This window comes from Chinchilla lanigera, unplaced genomic scaffold, assembly GCF_000276665.1.
Source record: "Chinchilla lanigera isolate Chin_1 unplaced genomic scaffold, ChiLan1.0 scaffold00057, whole genome shotgun sequence".
NCBI lineage: Eukaryota > Metazoa > Chordata > Mammalia > Rodentia > Chinchillidae > Chinchilla > Chinchilla lanigera.
The window spans coordinates 13,022,947-13,042,356 of record NW_004955458.1 but is presented as its reverse complement, the minus strand read 5'-3'; the positions used below and the strand labels follow the sequence as shown (position 1 = coordinate 13,042,356).

Sequence of the window (19,410 nt, the reverse complement as noted above, 5' to 3'; positions counted from 1 at the left end):
ACTCAGCAGCTGGTGGAATTTGAGACAATAAGGAGTTGTGAGCCAAAGGATGCTTTGAGATTTCAAGCCTGGAAGCCTTGATCTTAGAAACACTAACTCTGAGAAGCTGCTGGAACGTATTTGCAGATGGGTATCTAGCAAGTGAAGAAGTTCATCGCAGGCTTGAAAGACACTAGATACAGCAGAGAAGATGCAGGGAGGACTCACGTGACAGGCACACAGAGGCGACTGAGGGCACAAAGGAGAAACCTTCAGACATAAACGCGGGTCTCTGTTTCATACACAGAAGGAAGTAAAGGGACCGGAGCGGGATGAAAATGCAGAAAACTCAGAAGTAAATTTCAGGGAAACTGGAACGCAGTTCCAGGAAGAAAGGACGGTCCTAAATCCAGTCAGGCAGAACAGTTAGAATGGATGAGGCCGTCGGTTTTTGGCAGCTACAAAGTCCTCGGGGAGAACAGTTTCAGGAAATGGCGAAGAAGGTGGAAATGCCAAATTCTGAACCCTTTCAGAACCAGTACAAATCGATAGAAATCAGAAAGGTAGAGAAGTGATGAGAACATTTAGAAAAGCAGCAAGAGAAAGGTTCTTCATGACAAAATCGCAGAAGGGACGGAAAGGGAACAGTGTTTGGGAAAACGCTAACAGGAGGGGTGGGCCTGGAAGTGAAAGGAAGGTTACCTCGGAGTGGACGGAGAAGGAGGACAGTGACGGTTCCAAGAAACGGAAGTTAAAACGGAAGTCATTTAAGGAACGCTTGTCAGATGGTTGGATCTTTTTGTTGCTGTAGGAAACAAAATGAAATAAAAAGTAAAGTTTGACCCTTAGAAGGAAAGAAATGTTTGAAATCAATACTGTAAGGAATCAAATAAGTTGCCAAAATATTACTCTATGAAGGATTCACAGTACAAAAGAAAATAATGTGAATTTGTAGTGACTTTGTCGCACCCCTTCAGCAAGTTAGGGACAGCTGTGGGGTTGACAGGCATTGCTAGGAGGACAGCAAGCCCCATGGTGGGTCAGGGTCTCTGACAGTGGCAGATGCATCTCTGAAACGATCCCCGGAGGGCCACGTGCACTGTGAGGAGAAGGGATCCCAGTAGCTGGCAGTGGGTAAAGGTGTTGGTTTTGCCCTTAGCTAAGCCTTGCCCAACCTAAGCACCCCTTAGGGTGCTTTCATTGGAAGAGGGAAAATCTGTGGCTAGAGATACTGTTTGAGAATTACTAGGCCGGAGCCAGGTGTGGTGGCACATACCTGTAATCCCAGCACTCAGGAGGCTGAGACAGGAGGGTCACTGTAAGTTGGAGACCAGCCTGGGCTACCAAGTGAGTTAGAAGCCAGCCTGAACTGCATAGTGAGACCCTGTCTCAAAAAGACAGAAAAACTCAGCGACACAAGCACCTGCCTGGCAAGCGCAAGGTCCTGAGTTCAATTCCCGGTACCAAAAAATGAAAAGAGAAAATGAGAAGGGCAGGAAACCCAGGAAGGGGACTGGAAGACATAAAGAGGAGAATGTTTGGTTGTAGGAACTGGGGAAGATGGTTAATAACAGGTGTGTGATCTCTGAGGGGGATTCGGACACTGAGAACTCGGAGACTTACGCACTGACAGCTGAGTTAGGACGGAATTGCTAGTGACCAGCCCTGACACAGCTGGAGAGCCACAAAGCCAGCGTGCTAAGGAAATCATCAAGATGAGGACAAGGCACAGCCCTGGGTTAGAGGAAGTACCCTGAGACTGAAGACCTCACTCAGCAAGGAAATAGGAGGAATTTTGAAAAGTAGAAAACTGTAGGCTTGAAGAGGAGACAAAGCAGAAGTAAGCTCAGAACATGGAATTTTAAAGAGAAGTCCTTTGAGGGAAAAGTACCACATGCAGGGGGCAAGGCGAATTATGAGACTTTCCCTTCCCTTGTGTCCCGTAGGAGTGAAGAGATGGCTCGTGCTTGGGGGGATTCCGGTGTCATTAGGTTCCAGTTAAAGTGGTGATGCTAGAAGACAGGTTTTTGGAGAAAGTGACGTTTCAGCATGAGACCCTGGAGGCAGAGAGCTGGCTCTGGGAGCACAGGTGGCTGAGCCCAGTGGGCAGGGCTAGAGATGCATCCATGCATCCAGGAATGGAGAGGTCCTTTCGTGTTCACAGCTGGGATGGGGGAGAGGGAAGAGGAGAGGGGAGAGGTGGGAGACAGAGAAAGACCTGGCGGGGGGCTCAAATGAATATTAGAGAACTGAATGACATAGGAGGCAGCAGAGAAGCTGGAGGCCCAGGAGGAAAGAACAAAGACTGAGCAGGGGGTAGGGAGAACCTCTGGCTTCAGTGAGTCCATGGTGCCCACTCAGTGCTGGGGCCAGGCTGAAGACCAGCGCAGCCACACCACGTCGGGGGCCACAGTTAGGTTAACTGTTCCTCAAAGCTCAAGGTTGGGTGCTTCGTAAAAAGTCAGTGAAGCTCAAGCACAGATGGCTGAAGTGGAAAAACCATTAGACCAGCTTGCCCGGCTCCCTGGATAGCACAAACACACACAGAGATGAGAAAGCTTCCCCCAAGGCCCCGGCAGCTGGTGTTCAGTCACAGACCCAGCGCTGCGATGCACAGACCCCGATCCTGAGGATGTCCTGTTCCCACAGCTCCTACAACAGTTCTTAGTGTGAGGAGGAGGGGGACAGAGGAAGCTTCACCGGTGCTATGTCTGAAACATGAAAACCCCGGAAGATTGGTTTCTCCCATTCGGCTCTGACCAGCTTTTGCTGGAAGGCCAACACTCAAACTCCCTCAAAGGCCAGCGAGCTTTTGTTAGGGGCAGGATTCATTTTGGAAATTCTGGTATTCCTGGTACTTGCTTGAACCTTAAGTGACTCTTCTTTGCATTTCTTTCTCTAGTGTCTTTAGCCTCCAGCACCGTGGGGTTGGCTGGGCAGGTTGTTCACACAGAAAGCACAGAGGTGGTGCTGACGGCAGACCCTGTCACAGGATTTGGAATCCAACTGCAGGGCAGCGTGTTTGCCACGGAGACGCTCTCTTCTCCACCTTTGATTTCCTATATTGAAGCTGACAGCCCGGCGGAGAGGTGAGATGCTTTTGGTTCACAGCACTTTCTTTCTGCTCTGCATTTCCAGCGCTGTCTCTCTGAATGGCTAATAAATTATGGAGTGGCTCAATGCAGGAAATACAAGGTGTAATGAACTCTGTTCTGACAGTAAAATTTTATGTTCTTGATCAGATTCGAGAAGAATAATGAGCATGGGTGCATTTGTCTAGCAGATTTTGCCCGTCAGGAGAGTAGAGGCTGTAGTAGTTAAGAAGGAAAACTTCCACACCAAGGAGACCGGAAGTTACACCTTCAGTCATTTCTCTGCCATACAGGGATGTCCATTGACCGTTACTGCGTATTGACTCAGATCAGATTATAGCAATACTACAGTTATGAATTTTTAATTATTTCCCCGAAATTCTATACGATTTCACTGCCTACAGTGTAACCATGAAATACAAGAGAGCAAGACATCGCAGTTCACCTAATGTGATGCCCACAGGATTGAGTAAACAGAACCAAATGGTTATTCTATTTTACAAGAATGAAACAAGGTAGATTTGATGACTTCAATTTAATGATTATTTACTCTGTCTACAACTTATAACGTGTGGTTCTGAATTAGGTGTGGAGTGCTACAGATTGGAGACAGAGTGGTGGCCATCAATGGAATTCCGACCGAAGACAGCACCTTCGAGGAGGCCAATCAGCTCCTGAGAGACTCCTCCATCACGAGCAAGGTCACCCTGGAAATCGAGTTTGATGTTGCAGGTACAGTCTGCCTCTCAAGTCAGTGGCACAGCTGGAAGTAGGCTGCATGTGAATTATATGGGTTATATTGCCAAGGGAACTACTTTTTTATATACCAAACTTGCTTTTGTTTAAGAGGCCTGATGTGTCTTTTTGAATTGAGCATTGGTTTTATATTATTCACTAAAATGTCACCATAAGAACAACCCAAAATAAATATGACAAGTTGATTAAGTAATAGCCACTATGGAGGTCATTTTACAATGTCATGGAGCCTTTATTCTTTCTAACTTTCCCCCCTGTGCTAGAGAAACCAGATTCTTTAGCCTCAAAAACAAGAAAAGCCTGCTTGACCCTTCTCACTGCAAAGAGCATGTGAAAGTTGTGCAAAGAACAATGAAAATTTATGAGGTGAATTGATACAAGCCCACTAGGTAGATATTTTGTCTTTAGTGCTAAGGAGAAGTTGTATTAGACATTCATTTAAAAATGACAAGGCACACTTTATTCAAGACTATTTTAGTACAGTTAAGATTTTTGCAATAAGAGAGATAGTTTGAACTCAACTGTATATGTAGACTAGAGGCTACTGCAGGCTCCCCTTTAAGAATTTCTGCCGTATTTAGTTAGGCACTAGTGTTTCTGTTGTATATTGCCTTATCCTATATTCAGTGGCTCTCAAACAGGGTCACTTTGTCCCAGGGGACATTTGCCAAGGTCAAGAAGTACAACTGCAGAGAAAGAGGACAGAACAGCAGATGGCAGGGAACTGGAGTTCAGAGGGGTGTTCTTTTGTTGTTTTGTTAATATGGGAGAGATTTTAGCATGTTAGGGCCTGAAATGAATAAGAGAGGACACAGTTCATGGGCTCAGGTCCCCAAAAGAACGAGACGGGGATGTTACATAGAACATAAGCAGATAACTAGTCTCAGGCAGAAGGGAGACAACTCTGGCTATGAGGAGGAAGATAGGAGAATATAAATACATTTTAGCTGTGTTTAAGTAGTTCCGGTAAGAACTGCCAAGCAAAGGTAAAAGATCAGTAGCTTACAGGCAAGCATGATGATGGTGTGGAATCTCAGAGAATGGGTAAGAAAGCTAACCAAAGGCACGCGAAGCAATCTTCAGAGTAGGTGAGGGACCAAGCTGAGTCTAGAAGTTCCAGTTTACAGCAGTGTCAACCTGCATGATAACGTGAGAGTTTTTTGGTTTTTTGGTTTTTTGCTGTTATTGTTTGATTTTTGTTTGTTTTGGTTTGATGTCCTTGTTTCTTGGTTGGTTGGTTGGTTTTGAGACAGAGTCTCGCTATGTAGTTCAGGCTGGTCTTGAACTCATGGCAATCCTCCTGCCTCAGCCTCCCGAGTGCCAGGATTACGAGTGTGCCCCACCACACTTGTCCAGTTTGGTGTCTGTTGTTGTCTTTAAAATAAATTTTAGCTGCCAAGGTATAAGAACAGAGAAATAAGAAGATTAGGTTAAGACTTCTAGGGAAGGTTAAACAGATAAGACTGCATCAAGAAGGCTCAAACTACTGTTGGGAGAGCAGATGAATAATTATGGTAATTGTGTAATCATTATCATGATAACTTTTGCCAAGTGCTTACTCTGTGGACTATCACACTCCTAAACAGTGTGTGTGCCTTGGATCTTTAATCCCTATAACAGCAACGGCAGAGGTTGTATTATTACGTCCTCAGAAAATCAAGTCACACAGAGTTAACGGTGGGAGGGGTAGCATTTAAACCCAGGCGGCTGGCTCCAAAGGACACACTCCCACCACTACACTGTACTGCCTGTATTTGAAGGAATCTGAATCGGAGAAGGATGAGAATCAATACAGGATCAGCCCAAGAGACAGAAGAAAGGGAGGACTGAAAGGGACCGTGGGTCTTCAGGAAGGAAAACGCGTAGAGAGAAAAGGCAGAGGAAAGAGGTGTTGCACAGAACATGGAAGTCAAAGTGACAGTGACCGGAGTTTAGAAATTTCAGGGAACGTGAACCAAGGCTCAAGGCAGAGAAGCTGCGACAGTGAAGTGGAGGTGAAGATCCTCCCAGCAGCGGGAGGGAGCTCTCTCTGAGGATGGTGGTGTGAGATGCGGAGGGCATCCGAGCCTCCAGCCGTGACCGGGCAAGCACAGTCCCAATGTAGGACTCTGCCCCGACGGCTCTGCCCTGACATGTCTGCGCAGTCTGTTCATTTCATTCAAGTCCTTGTTCAGACGCTCCTTGCTTAGACAAACCTTCCTCGGCCCTCTCCCTCTCCTCCTGCCAGGTCTGTGCTCATCTCTATTTATTTGTTTCTCGTCTCTCTTTTCTAGTAGAGAAAATATCTGTGGTGTCAGGGACTGTGCCTTTGCTCAGCGGTGTACCTCCCATTCCCCAAGCAGGGCTTGCTCTCCGTCAGCACGCGGAGAATGGTCAAACAAATGAGTGAACGCGGTTGGCTCTCCCGAGGGATGGGATCAGGAATTCCGGTTTGCATCCAGGACTGAGATGAAACTCGCTTTCTCTAGAGTTCCTGGTGCCTCCTGACCGTTTTCTTTCTACATTCTCCGCGTCGTCTCTACGGTCAAGTTTTCCGCATCCATCTATGGTACCTGGCGGTCCTGTCTTTGCTAAAGTATCCAGCAAATTCTAATTCCTAATTCCTAGGAGAAAAAAAATCTAATGGGGCAGCTTTAGCTTAGGCGTCCCTCCCTTCTAGTCAGCTGTGACCAAGCAGCAATCAGGCAGAACACTGTAAGAATCAGTCGGTGATGGCGAAGTTATGGTATTTAAACAAGAAGGGTGTCCGGCAATCCTAAAGTGTACTTACTCCAGTGATAGAATGTTAGTAGTAAAAGGACTCTTGTCATCCCACACCTCCACTTATAAAAGGGGAAACCGAGGCTCAGGTGGGAAACTCAGGGTCACACCACAAAGTGAATAGTAGTTGACTTGCACCTCATTTTCTGCATATCACACTATACTGACCCTTTGATGAAAAAAACTAAAGAAAGAATATAACATGTGAAAAACTACAGGATGTTAGAGCTGCCGCCGAGAAACACTTTGAGCAGGATTCCTGAAGCCCTGCCCTGCTGACTTCCTTGTCTCAGGGAGGGAGATGTCCTGCAACGCTCTGCAGCACTTAACCACCCAATTTCTAGAATTGAAAGACCAGCACAATCTGACCTTCTTCACAAACAGATTTAAGTATTTCTTTGTGCTACAAATGCATTTTCACTTTGTGTATCCTTGAAATTTGTTCATTGTTTAATGCATACTTAATAGATATATATTAGGTTGATTTAAGGCTTTAATATCTTGGGTTTAAGCACCTAAAAATAGGAACTATATTAAACCAGCTTCATTCAGTACCCTGCTTACTTGATAAGGGACAAGAAGAAAGAATTTTAAGTCAACTCGCCTGGCCTTGTTTGTTCCATAGAGCAACTATTATAGATGTACAGAAATGATCTGTGATAGAATAAAGAAAAAAAATGTTTACATCTGTTATTCCTCCTTACTTTCTCATGGCAGACATCACTGACTGATATGACCATTCTACTGAATGCAGACACAATATCAGATTCTCAGAAAGCACTCTACTTAGTCACCACTGACCCACCAGAATGCAGTGGAAATTATCATGTAATTGTGTAACAATCTTTTTTAGCTAATCCAGAGCTTGGGACACTGACAGGGAATCTCTGGGTGTGAACTATTTTGACTTCTCTCTCCTGGATCTACTATACTTTCCAAAATTCTTCCTTGGAAATATATGCAGAAACTAATTCTTCAGCCCATAAATCTCAAAAATAAACTATCTCTGTTTTATATAAAGATTTTAAGTGGCATAGAATTGATTTCACGGTATAGCTGAATACACTTTTGCCTAAGTTTTGTCTTTTTAAATAAGATTGTACAAACAACTTCACAGTTACTGTAATGGAAAATAATGTTAAATTGAAGGTGCTTATAATACTATCACTCAAATAAGTTTACATGATTTATATCCTTTTACCAAAATCCTGTACTATAAAGTCTATAAAGTTATAATCATATGTACAATTTATGTTAACCCTTGATCAGTTCTATCTAAAATACCAGCCTACCACAAAGAACATGATTAGCTGAAGATTCTTTCATTCTGAAGATTCTTTCATTCTGAAGTTACTTTCATTCTGAAGTTACTTTGTTGGGGAAAACACAGCTTTGTTCTGCAGGGATACTCCACTAAAAATGCTATCGGATGATGTTTGCCATTACAGCTGGACCCCTCCCCCCCCCCACTTCCTGTAAGTCAGGGGCAGTTAAACATTTACACTGCTCTCGGGGTGTCCAGGATGATGAATGGCAGTTATCTTACTGTGCCAGCAATGACGGCTTCAGGCAAGCAAGGAGACCAGTGGGAAAGAAGAAACCCTTTTTACCCAAATGTGTTTTTAATTATAGTATTAACAAAGATAAAGCAAAACCAGAGAAGTATACAATAATCACATGGAAAGCTAACAAAATTAACACTGTTTGGGGGCTGGGGATTTAGCTCAGCGGCAAAAGCGCCTGCCTGACAAGCGCAAGGTCGTGAGTTCGGTTCCCGGTACCGGAGAAAAACCAAAAAAAAAAAAAAAAAAAAAAAAAAAATTAACACTGTTTGTTTTCAGAATTATATTTACTTACTCTAAACCTGCTCTTTTGCCAAATATTAGAACCTTTCCCTCCTTAATAGTATTTTTTACAAAATTCCAAATTAAATATGCCTTTTCTTTAATAGCCAAATAACTGTATAGGGGAAATACTAAATATAAAATAAATCATGTTGGCATTTAAGGATTAAAACGAAGCCACAGCTTGATCAAAGAGATTTATTAGTTAGTATTTGTTCATCATTATGAATGTTTCAAATCTTATGCAGTCAAAAGTGATCCATTACTGTTTTCCAGGAAGTGATACTATCTCCTCTTATTAATCTCGGTCAAGGTTCCCTGCATTAAAAATTTATAAAAGCAAAGTGTTGCTATAGTAACTATGATAGATCAGTGTTTTCTGGGCCCTGTGATTCTAAGTCCTCACTTGAATAAAGACAGCATCGTGGGCAAGGTTTTATCTATGTACATAAATATAAACATACAACATCATCCCTTTCCCCTTCACGGAGAACTTTGTCTTAAAACAGTGAAACTAAAAAGTCACACATACATGACGTGGGTTCTACATAGAGTGAAGGTTCATGTGCCCTTACTCACGGACCACACTGTGTGATTTATCCGAGGAACCCAATCACCCATTCCCGTTATGCCTTAAGCACCCGGGCGGCACATTTCTGCTTGATCCCCTCCCATTTCCTTTCTTCTGAATGACGGTGTTCTTTAAGGAAGTTGGAGTTGCAGCAACAGAAATGCACTTCAGCTGAGGAGCAAAGCCTGGTCGTTTCCAGTGTGCACGCCAACTCTTTTTGAAATGATCCCTTTGGAGTCGGAAAGAAAGGGCCCATTAGCATTCTGCAGTATTGAGGAATGAGCAGAATTCAAGAACAAGAGGGTGGGAAGGCAGGAAGTGGAAAACCATTCGAGAAGTACATATTCATGACACTTGCAGCTCCTGCAATCAGGAAGTAAAACACACTTTGGTTTTCACCTACTTCATTTTTCTCTTTCTACCCCAGTATATGAACGTAGTCAGTTCTTTTCCAATCTATTGTGGGAAATAAACAGTTTCATCTGTCTCAGGTCCTGTTGAGAAATGAAAAATGTCATGTTCCTAACGACTGAGTAAACAAATGCAGGTGGGCTCGCTTCCTGACACGTCAGAGCATTATTTGAGAACAGCAGAGAAACCAGAGGTACTAACTGAGTCTGTGACCCTCACAGAGAAAGTTCAGAGAATTGCCAGGAAGAGAGAAAGACAGCGGATTCCTTCATGCCCCTCTCACATGGATCAGTGAACAGAGTGAAAGGAAGAGGCCAGAGAAAACCTAGCAGCCACACTACAGAAAATGGAAAATAAGAGCAGCAGTTTCAGGATCATGTTTTACAGGCAGCTTTCTAGAAGCCTGGGGGCCTAGGAGAAATCAGAATTTTATTGTGTTTTCTCATTTAACACTCAACAGTGAACTTTCCTAATGGGAAGATAAGGTTCTGGTCTTGTAAAAAGTTTACTGCCCCAGTGTCCTATGGGAGAGGACAAAAGGCCAAGAAGAGCGAGTTAAGGCAGAACAGGGAAGAGATTATTTTGTTTCCACGAGTGTAATCTAACTCAGCTCTGCTGTGCTGCGACTCACACCAAGTTGAATTTGTCGCTACCAAATTGGACTAAGAACCTGAGGGCTTAGCGGTTCTACCCACACCACAGGCTCGGGGATACTGAGCCTCCAGGAACGCTAATGAAGCTCTGAGAATGTTTACTTCAGCCATCCCACAATCCTCCCCTTCTGCTAATGTTTCTTTTGCTCTTGATGCTTCTCCCCACTTTTTTCCAGAATCTTCAAGAAAGAACTGTAGTACTCAGCAACCTAGAACGAGTACATGTTTTGTCTTCAGAGGATATTTCCATTTATCATTAACTAAAGGTCTCCTAGACTCTCCGGGGAATTGTAAAAATACAAATCAATTCTCTCCTTTCTCAGGTGTTAGTCACATCCTGGTAAATTCAGCTTAGTTCTCTCAAGGGTTGAGAACTGCCCAGTGCACACTGCTTCTAAATGTGCTGTAAGTTACTGGCTTACTCACTCCTCTACTAACTGGCCAACACTGGAGCCCACTCTCAGTCCATTCCAAGGTGCCCTGGTCCTCTGGGTTTTCCTGGAGCTCAAAGCATCCCTTTTGCTGCGTGTGGGGGCTCCTAGGTCCCTGATACACCTCTGTGGTCAGCATCCAGTGTAACTGGTTACGGCCAGTGCCATGTGGTTTGGTTGCGAATGTTTTGAATATCACCCTGCTTCTATCTCTCCAATTATACTTTTCACTGTTAACATTACAGATTAAGGCAGCCTTCAGCCTCACCCCCAATCAATCACAGCAAACTGATACCGCTCCTGAAATCTATTTCCCCAGCTATCTTCAAACGATGGGGTGGGGGAGGCTGAATAATAAAACCTGTAAAGGTGTGGTGGGGGACATACAACTAGCTGGGGTTCTTAACTGTAGCATGCCGAAGCTTCACCTGGAGAATGTGTTTAAAATGCAGATGTCTAAACTCTGTCCTTAGGAAGTCTGATTTCAGAGATGTGGAGTGATTCAGGAATCTGTATTTTTAATTTGCCTCCCGGATAAATGTGTTACAGATCATGCCTGTGTCACACTTAAGAAATGCAGAAGTTGACTTCGAGTATGAATTATGTACAGTTGCCTGTGGGTGGAACATGCATCCATTCATCACAGAAGACTAGTTTACCACAGTTGTACAGGCAATCACCTCACTTCGCTGCCTACAGGTTTAACCGCCGATCATGATGCAAGCACTCCTGGCGCACTTTCATTGACGGGGGCTCCCGGCCCCTTGGTGATCGTTAAACACACCTCTTTTCATTTTGCAATTACAGAGTCTGTCATCCCAAGCAGCGGAACATTTCACGTAAAGCTCCCTAAGAAGCACAACGTGGAACTTGGAATAACCATAAGTTGTAAGTAAAAGTGATTTCTCTTAAAATATAGATTTTTTTTAAAAAAAAAAGACACTCGAAAACTGTGTTGCCCAATAGCTTACAGGGATGGCAAATGTGGTATGTGTCCTAGTCCGGTTCTGAGGTCGGGGTAGAGACCTACGGATCCAGTCAGCCCTGCAGGAATTAGTGGCCTTGAGAATGGGACAAGAACTTACTCTCTGAAGTTCTATTTCTCTCTCTATAGAGTGAGAAGAAGGACATTTACAACATATGTTGTTTTAAGTAATTCATAAAGTATGTATACACCTCGTTTAACACCTAGCAAGTGATGAAAAAGAAGTCAATAAATATGTCTGACATTTTTGCTCCCGTACCTCATAAATAACTAGATTGACAGAAAAATGCATGTAGGTTCTCTATAGTTAGTATATATATATTGTTTAACAGTAATCTATTTAATTAATAAAAACTTAGTTATTTACTTTTAATATTGTCTTCCCGTGTGTCCACTATGCATCTGTAACTTATTGTAATCTGTAGTCTGTCATCTAAACAGTGTTTCTTATTTTAGTAAATTTTTTTAATTTTTCTGTGTTACAAAGGTTGGTTGGGTAACCAACCATAAAGGGAAGAACAGAGTGTATAAATGTGTTTGATTTCTTTCCTTAAGTGGTATTACCTGTGGTTTCATGTATGGTAAAACAGATTTGAAAATTTCAGTCCCACTGGACTTTTGTAGACGGAAGTTGAAGGATTTTTGTACTTGTATATCCACTGAGTATGTTCATCCATAAATGCTCCAAGAAAATAAAGCAAATGATCAACACATAAACACCAAAGGAGACATAGAGGCAGTGACTGTGACCAAGAGGTGGTCCCTTCAAGGAAGAGTGATGAGGCCACATAAAAGTGCCTCCCCACACTGTAGCATGGCGTTTAGGTCAGTGGTTAAGGCAAAAGTAAATAAAAAGAGTTCGCAATTGAACGGAATAAAAGGGGGCTGTCCAAGTCAACTTTGATGACATAAATTTTGCACTAAAAAGCACAACTTTATAACAGATAAACCACATGTGTCTACTGCAACTCTAAAAACAGCATACTATACTATAATTCAGAATAAATGTGAAGAATAAGAAGCCATCGGTATGAGAGACAGCGATAGATTCCTCCCTTCCCGCCCCAGAGTTGCCTGCTGGGAGAAAAGTAGGAAGATGAAATGAAACTCTGGAGACCTCAGGCAGATTTTAAGTGCCACTAAAGTTGTTTATGCCTTTAATTGGGCCACTTAACCCCTGGAATGTTCACTGTGAAACCCGTACAGTAAGTCATCATTCTGTCAAGAATCGAGTCTACTGAGGTTCAGGGAAAGCACGTCAGAACTCACTGCATTCCAAAGATACTTGAGGCTCAGGTGTCTTCTACGATCCCCATGTAATTTTAATGTTTTCATCCATTCTGTTGATCCTGTTTCATTCACTCGTTCATTCTGTCAGAACGGGTTTTGAAGGTGTTGTCTCTTCAGGAGTTACATAGTGCGTAACCTGTCAGTGTACACAGAGCGCCTGCTTCCCTTCCACTTTTCCGTCCTTCTACCTTCATTCACCATGCTCTAAGCTGATGTTAAATCTTGAAGATACGTGCCCTGTCCTTGGAAAAGCTTCCTGTTACTGGGTATTCTAAAGATACTCCCTCCTTGGACATTTCTATCACCGCTGCCATTTTATTCTCAAATTTTACCCAGGAAAATGGTGTTTCTTTGTGTGTTTTATATAACAGATTTACTTTTAAACTGATATTAATAAAAATATAATTTATTCAGATTCATCAAAATTAATGTATTTCTTTTTTAAAAATAGATATTTAAACCAGGTATGGTGGAACACACCTATAATCCCAGTACTCTGAGAGGCTGAGGCAGAAGGATCGCAAGTTCCAGCCCAGCCTGGACAATTTAATGACTTAGAAAGACCTGTCTCAAAATTTTAAAAAACAGAAAAGGCTGGGGATGTAACTCCACATGAAAGCTCTAGGCTCAATCCCCAATACTAGAGAAGAAAATGGATATGCAGTTTGTTTGAAATGTAGTTATGTGTGCACAACTAAAAAAATATTTGCTTTATTCACATGTAGAGTCATTTAAAATTATGTTTTATGCTGATGGTCTTTATGTACTAAGCATTGCTTCTAAAATTGATTTTATTACCAATAACGACAACAGCCGAAAAGCCCCCTCACAAGTGGTTTGAACTGTAGACTCGTAGCCAGCTGTAAGCAAATGCTGTTCATGGGAACCGGAAGTGCTACAAGGCTTCCGAGCGTGGAGAGGATACACAAGCTTGTGGCTCGGGCTTGTCAGCCCTTGTAGAGCTACAGCTCCATTTACGCAACTAATCATCACCACGCTGAGTTTGTATCTCCTCATGGAGAATACTCACGTTTTGCTACTTGAGAAAACAGACTTTACTATGAGAGAAAAAATATCTCACAAGACTATCCATTGTCGCTGCTATGAGAGAGTAAACTGCTGAGACTTAGCACAGTTCCTGGCACCTGTATGCATGGTGTGACTGAGTAACAAGGCTTCATCAGCAAACAAGGCTCTCCTGAGTGCCGTGCCCTTCAGGAAAGGAATCTGTGAGGGAGATAATGATATAGGTGTTGGTTCAGAGTCTGTTGCCTGGACTGCAAAAGCCTTGCCTTGGGAAATGATCAAGAGCAAGAATTCACCCATACTGCCCCTCTCCCAAACTCCCTAGCCCTCTCTGCCCGCAGTTTCCCGATCTGGAAAATGGTTTACACATTTCCTTCTGCGCTGCTGACAAGATTGGATGAGTTAGTGTGTGTCAGGTGCCTGTACTCTGCCCCCTACAAATGGTAGTGAGTGCAGTGGTTCACGCAGAGCTCCAGTAAGTATTTTCAGCACGGCTGCGGACCGCAAACTCTGGTCCCAACTCTCACTGTCCTACTTTGGCAGGCAAGCCAGGGACCCTCTTCTCAGACGCTGACAGAGACTTTAAATGAAACTGGAGCGCTGCAGAGTTTATTGATCTTTCTCTCTGTCTTCATCCAAAATCCCCCTTCAATCTTCTTCACCTTGTAAAAGCTCTAATCACTAAGAAACAGCCTCCGTGGTGGGAAGCTCACGCGCCGTCAAAGCCTTCATGGCTTGCTCCCCAGACCTAATTGACTGAGAAATGAGTCCCTCTGATTTTGGACGTGGTGAGCAGCTTTAGACTAATTTTCTTCAGTTCCTGATGAAACATGCACAGCACATTAGCACCAGGCACTGCTTTTACCCGTGTTATTGCTATAATATGGAGTGACTGATTACTGTAGATAAAGCAGAATAACCTCGCAGGAGGATACCGGCTGGGCCTGGCAGCCACCTTCCCTGCGCCCTCTTCCTCCAGCCTCTTAGAACTCGCTGCTCTGCAGCACAGCCCACGGGCCTCTAACGTCGGAGAACCCTGGAACCAGCTCTTTTCACATTGGTGTTTTCTTCTGTGATTTTAGTGCAGAGTTTTATGTCTACGTTGTGCTACTGCACTGTGCAGTTTTATGTGTTTTCTTATGTAATCCTCAAAGCATCCCCTTGGCTTCCAGCCCCATTTTATAGAGAGGATAATGTGGCTTAGCTTGGTAACCTCCCCCAAAACACAGAAGTAACGAAGACAAAGCAGGGATTCAACCCATTTCTGCCTGCCTTTCTGCCACTAGGCTCTCAGTCCTGCTGCCATTTGATTAACAAGCCTTCCCCAGATCCTATAGCAGAAAAGCAGAAGGCAGCATTTTTTGTGAGCGCAGTTAATTTGTTGGCTTTCTCTTTTAGTTATGACTGAATTGTTTGCAGGAATAAAGGCCTGCTTTACTTTTTATAAAATCATAAAGCGAACTTTCTGACAAGCACAACACATCTGTCATTTTCCCCTAAGTCTTAAGCATATTTATGAGAGAATGGTTCATGTCTTTCACTGAGTTTGCAATGAAAATTTTCTTCAGTGCTCTATTGCAAAGTAAGTAATTTCTTGTACTTGCCACATATTGAGTATAGGGTTGCAATTAAAGTAAAGCTGAATGGGAGAAAGAGACACAATTTCTCTAATGGAGATCGGATGTTTCATGAGATTTTGAGCAAAGTACCTTGGTTATCAGAGTCAGTTCCACAAATGACTAGATATTATACAGTGTTTTTTAACTGCTTTGTTTATTCCTATTTAATTCGCTTCAAAATTCAGAGCAAAAGAGTATACTTGTCTTCAAATGCAGGAGAAATTATTGAACAAAAGATAGAGACTATCATTTTATACCTCTTCTGAAAAAAAAATTTTTTTCTGGTTGTACTGGTGTTAGAACCTAGGGCCATCTGCAGAGTAGGCTCTGTCACTGTACCACATACCCAGCCCTCTGACAGTTATTTGAGAGGAAACAAACCCATATTTTCTATAATAACCAGTTTCTCATGGGAAAGATTTCATACCTCTGAGGTGAAAGGACAGTTCTGCTACTACTACTTCCCCCATGCTGTTGCCCACTTTAAATGATAGTGTAAGATTTTCAAAAGGTGGAAGCTTACAAGGAGATAAAGAAGAAGAATATACACAACGACACCAAAGCTGCTAAGAAACCTCATTCACATCATAGATTCCCAAGAGCCTCAGGGATTGGTGGCATCAGAAACTTCAGGAAGTAAGCGTGGTGAAGAAGCTAAGATAGGACGAATGCAAAGCCCAAGAATGAAGTAACCCTCTTCCCCCATTCAGCACGGACAACTATCTCTCCCCTACACTGGTAGAAGCCTAGAGTTTTCTTCTCTAAGAAGCATGCAGTGGAGAGTTCTGTGGACTGGGGAACACAGCTGAACACAGCAATACTGTAGTACAAACAGAGACTTGGTAGAAGCTTCCCCACTGCGTAGTGAAGCTGCCACCTCCCGTCCCCATGGACTCAAAGATACCAGGCGGTTAGGTTCAGTGCCCTCCACGCAGGAGAAAGAATTAGTGCCATCTGACCCAAAGAAACAAAGACTGTCGTCCTCACTGTGCTGTCAGCAGACAGCTAGGGAAAAAAATAAAAGTAACTAGACACTTGAATCTAACACACAAGGCTATCGCACAAAACAAAGAATCAAAGAAACAGTACATTTAGGAAAAAGACAAACACAGAACGAACAAAACTGTTCTCAACATCATTAGAAATATAGGATATTGCATCCATAAGAGCAATCAAAGAGTACATGTTACAGCAAAATAACCTCCAGAGGGAGAACAAAGAACTCTTAAAAATTAAGAAAAAGAAAGAAAAAATTCAGTTAAACTACTGAGGTGAAATTGAAGAATTCCCAGAAATTAAAACAAAATAACAAATAAATGAGGAATGTAGAAGAAATATCGTACAAGGATGAGCCAAATGACACAACCTCAGTATAACAGGCATTACACAAAGATAGAAAAGCATCAAAGAAGCAGTTCTATAAAATTTCCTAGAATTGATGTACACATTTCCAAACAGATGGGCCCGTACCCCCAGATATAAACAGACCCACCCGAGACATATCATCCTGAGGACCCTGGAAAGAGGATTCCGGTGGTGGCAGGAGGTGGGAGAGTGTTTATACACTGTGTCAAGAAAACACAAAAAATAATCAGTTTAAAAAAAAATCAAAGTACAGTTTCTACTGAATGTATATCTCTTTTACATGATCATTAAGTTGAAAAATCATTTCATGAAACCATTAGTAAGTTGGGGACCATCTGTAGTTGCATCTGGAAAAGAGGAAAATTGAGGACTGCTCTTGGAGAATTCACTCTTTAAGTTGTATGCATTGATAATTCTGATACAAATAAAAAGGAAAGTGTAAAAAGTAATGCAGCTGCCTTATGAGCATGAGAATGTATAAGGTGAGAAGTATCAAGGTAATGGATCTTGTGATGTTATACAAACGTATACGTGTGAATTGAGGCCAAATTTCTAGTGACCTAGGCTTGCTGCACTGCCAAAGAGCTTCAGACAGACATTATGCCGATCAACTTCTGAACTGTCTTCCAGATAACTCAGTGTAGCTCTAGACCCATAAGAACAGTGACCTTGGAGATACAAGTTGAGTTGAATTAAAATTGTTTTGCGAAATGTAAGTGGGAAAAGACCAGTACTTCAAATTTAATAGCTATGTTATAAAACAGGATTTACCATCATGTTCTCTTTAGTTAGGTTTTCAGCTCGATTGTTTGACCAGTTAGGCTGAGATTTCAAAGAGCTCCGATTGTTTAATCTCTTCTCCAAAATTTAATAACCTTTTTGCCCTTCGTTTATGAGCACTCACTGAACCCTGAGCCCAACCCATAACATGTTTGTGTGGCCTTCTCAGCTGGAATCATGTCACTGAAGACAAAGCACCAACTCATGCCTAATGACCTCCTGAGACTTCGCCAGCCTGTCTTTCCTTGTCTTCCAACTTCTCTGAGGCTTAACAGCCAGTGCCAGGTGCAAAGATGCCTGGCTCGTGGTTGGTGTTCTTTAAATGTGTGAAGTAAGTGGATGCTTCTGTGGAGAACCCCAACCACATTCAAAGTACTGAGTGACTGTTAGTATGATCTCGTTCAAAAAAGCCACGAACTCAGAAGCTCTGTGGGTGAGGCAAGTTGCTAAGCCCAATGAAGCCAGCAGCAAGTGGGAGATGGAAGGCTCCCTCTAGCGGGAGGGGTGGGCAAGTGAGGTCCGTGTTGCTGGATAATAAAAGAGTTCACATCTGTGTGCTGAATTCTGTGTGCCCAGATCTGATCACTTTATATGCAATAACTCACATAATCCTCCCAACACAAGTATTTATTATTCATTTTACAGATGACAAACAGGCACTTAAAGACTGTTTACACAAACACACATAGCGAATCAGTGGTACAGCCAGGATTTTGACAGCCGTTATTCTGGTTGCCACAACCCAGCTCATAATCACTAAACTATATTACTGTTCTGTTTTTTAAAAACAAATCATACATCCATATGAAAGCAATAAGTTTTTAAATATTGACAGTATGTCTTAGAGCACTACAGACCAACCAAGTCACACTTGATTTCTGACTTCGTGGGTATTGGAGAGTTGAAACATGGAAGTAGGTATGCACAGCCTGAGTCGCCGGACCATGCGTGGCCAAATTTAATATGCGTGGTAAAAACGGCAGGGGAAGTTTATATCGGTTTGGACTCATTTTTAGGTTTAGTATAATCATCCCCATGGGTACCCACCTCCATCAACCCCCCCAAGTCTCAAGTATAGATTTGGCTAAAGGAGAAAGAGAATAATGCAGTCAGTATGAGAATGCGTACAGTGCATGAGAAGTCTACAAACCATAAGAAATTTTCAGCTTCTCTGAAAGACCATGTGGGTTTGTCCAAAACATCACAGTACTATTTTCTTTTGTTGTGAAAAGGCAGAAGTAGATTTTGATGCTTCTATTGTTGGATCTCACAAACCATTTCAGCGGAACATGGATATTTTTAAAGCCAAAAGAACCACTGAGTGCTATATGATGTTTACTACAGCTTGGCAAAATAGGTGCATTGGCAGATACTGGAAAAGTTATGCTTGCTGGTAATAACAAAGTTTTATTTTTGCACCTATGCCTAGAAGAATTTGCAGTTTTGGAAGAGGCCATGAGTAAAAATGCTAGATGTTGGTATTCCTCTAGAGGAATGATGTCACATCATTGAATGAAGCTTTCAATAATGAAGTAATTGTAGTGAATAGCTATTCTGCATTCTTTGTTAGAAGCTAAGTAGAATGATGATACGAAATCTCATTAACATTTGCTGTGAACTAATTCAGACAGTGGGTAAGGTATTCATCGTGTTTGCTTTTTCTTTAAATGTTGTGTTGAGATATTAAACCATCTGTTGTTGTGCATAAACATTTTCCTGGGATTCAGATGGGATTATGGGATGTGAAATGGTTCTATGGTTATTATGGGGTGATCAGACTGTTTATCATAAAATCCTACTTTAGGGACCTTTTAATGATCTCTAAAAGGAAATCATTCAGGATGGCAA

General features: G+C 42.5%; 1 protein-coding gene across 3 annotated transcripts in view; it reads left to right on the top strand.

Annotated features, from left to right (window-relative positions):
* Positions 1-19,410, top strand: part of Grip1 (glutamate receptor interacting protein 1) — a 208,512-nt gene that overhangs the window by 137,013 nt on the left and 52,089 nt on the right. For all 3 annotated transcript variants that reach the window (XM_005397458.1, XM_005397455.1, XM_005397454.1), the window contains 3 exons: positions 2,882-3,068; positions 3,658-3,803; positions 11,305-11,385. In XM_005397458.1, coding sequence (XP_005397515.1) covers positions 2,882-3,068; positions 3,658-3,803; positions 11,305-11,385 — 414 coding nt within the window. The remainder of the gene's footprint in view (positions 1-2,881; positions 3,069-3,657; positions 3,804-11,304; positions 11,386-19,410) is intronic.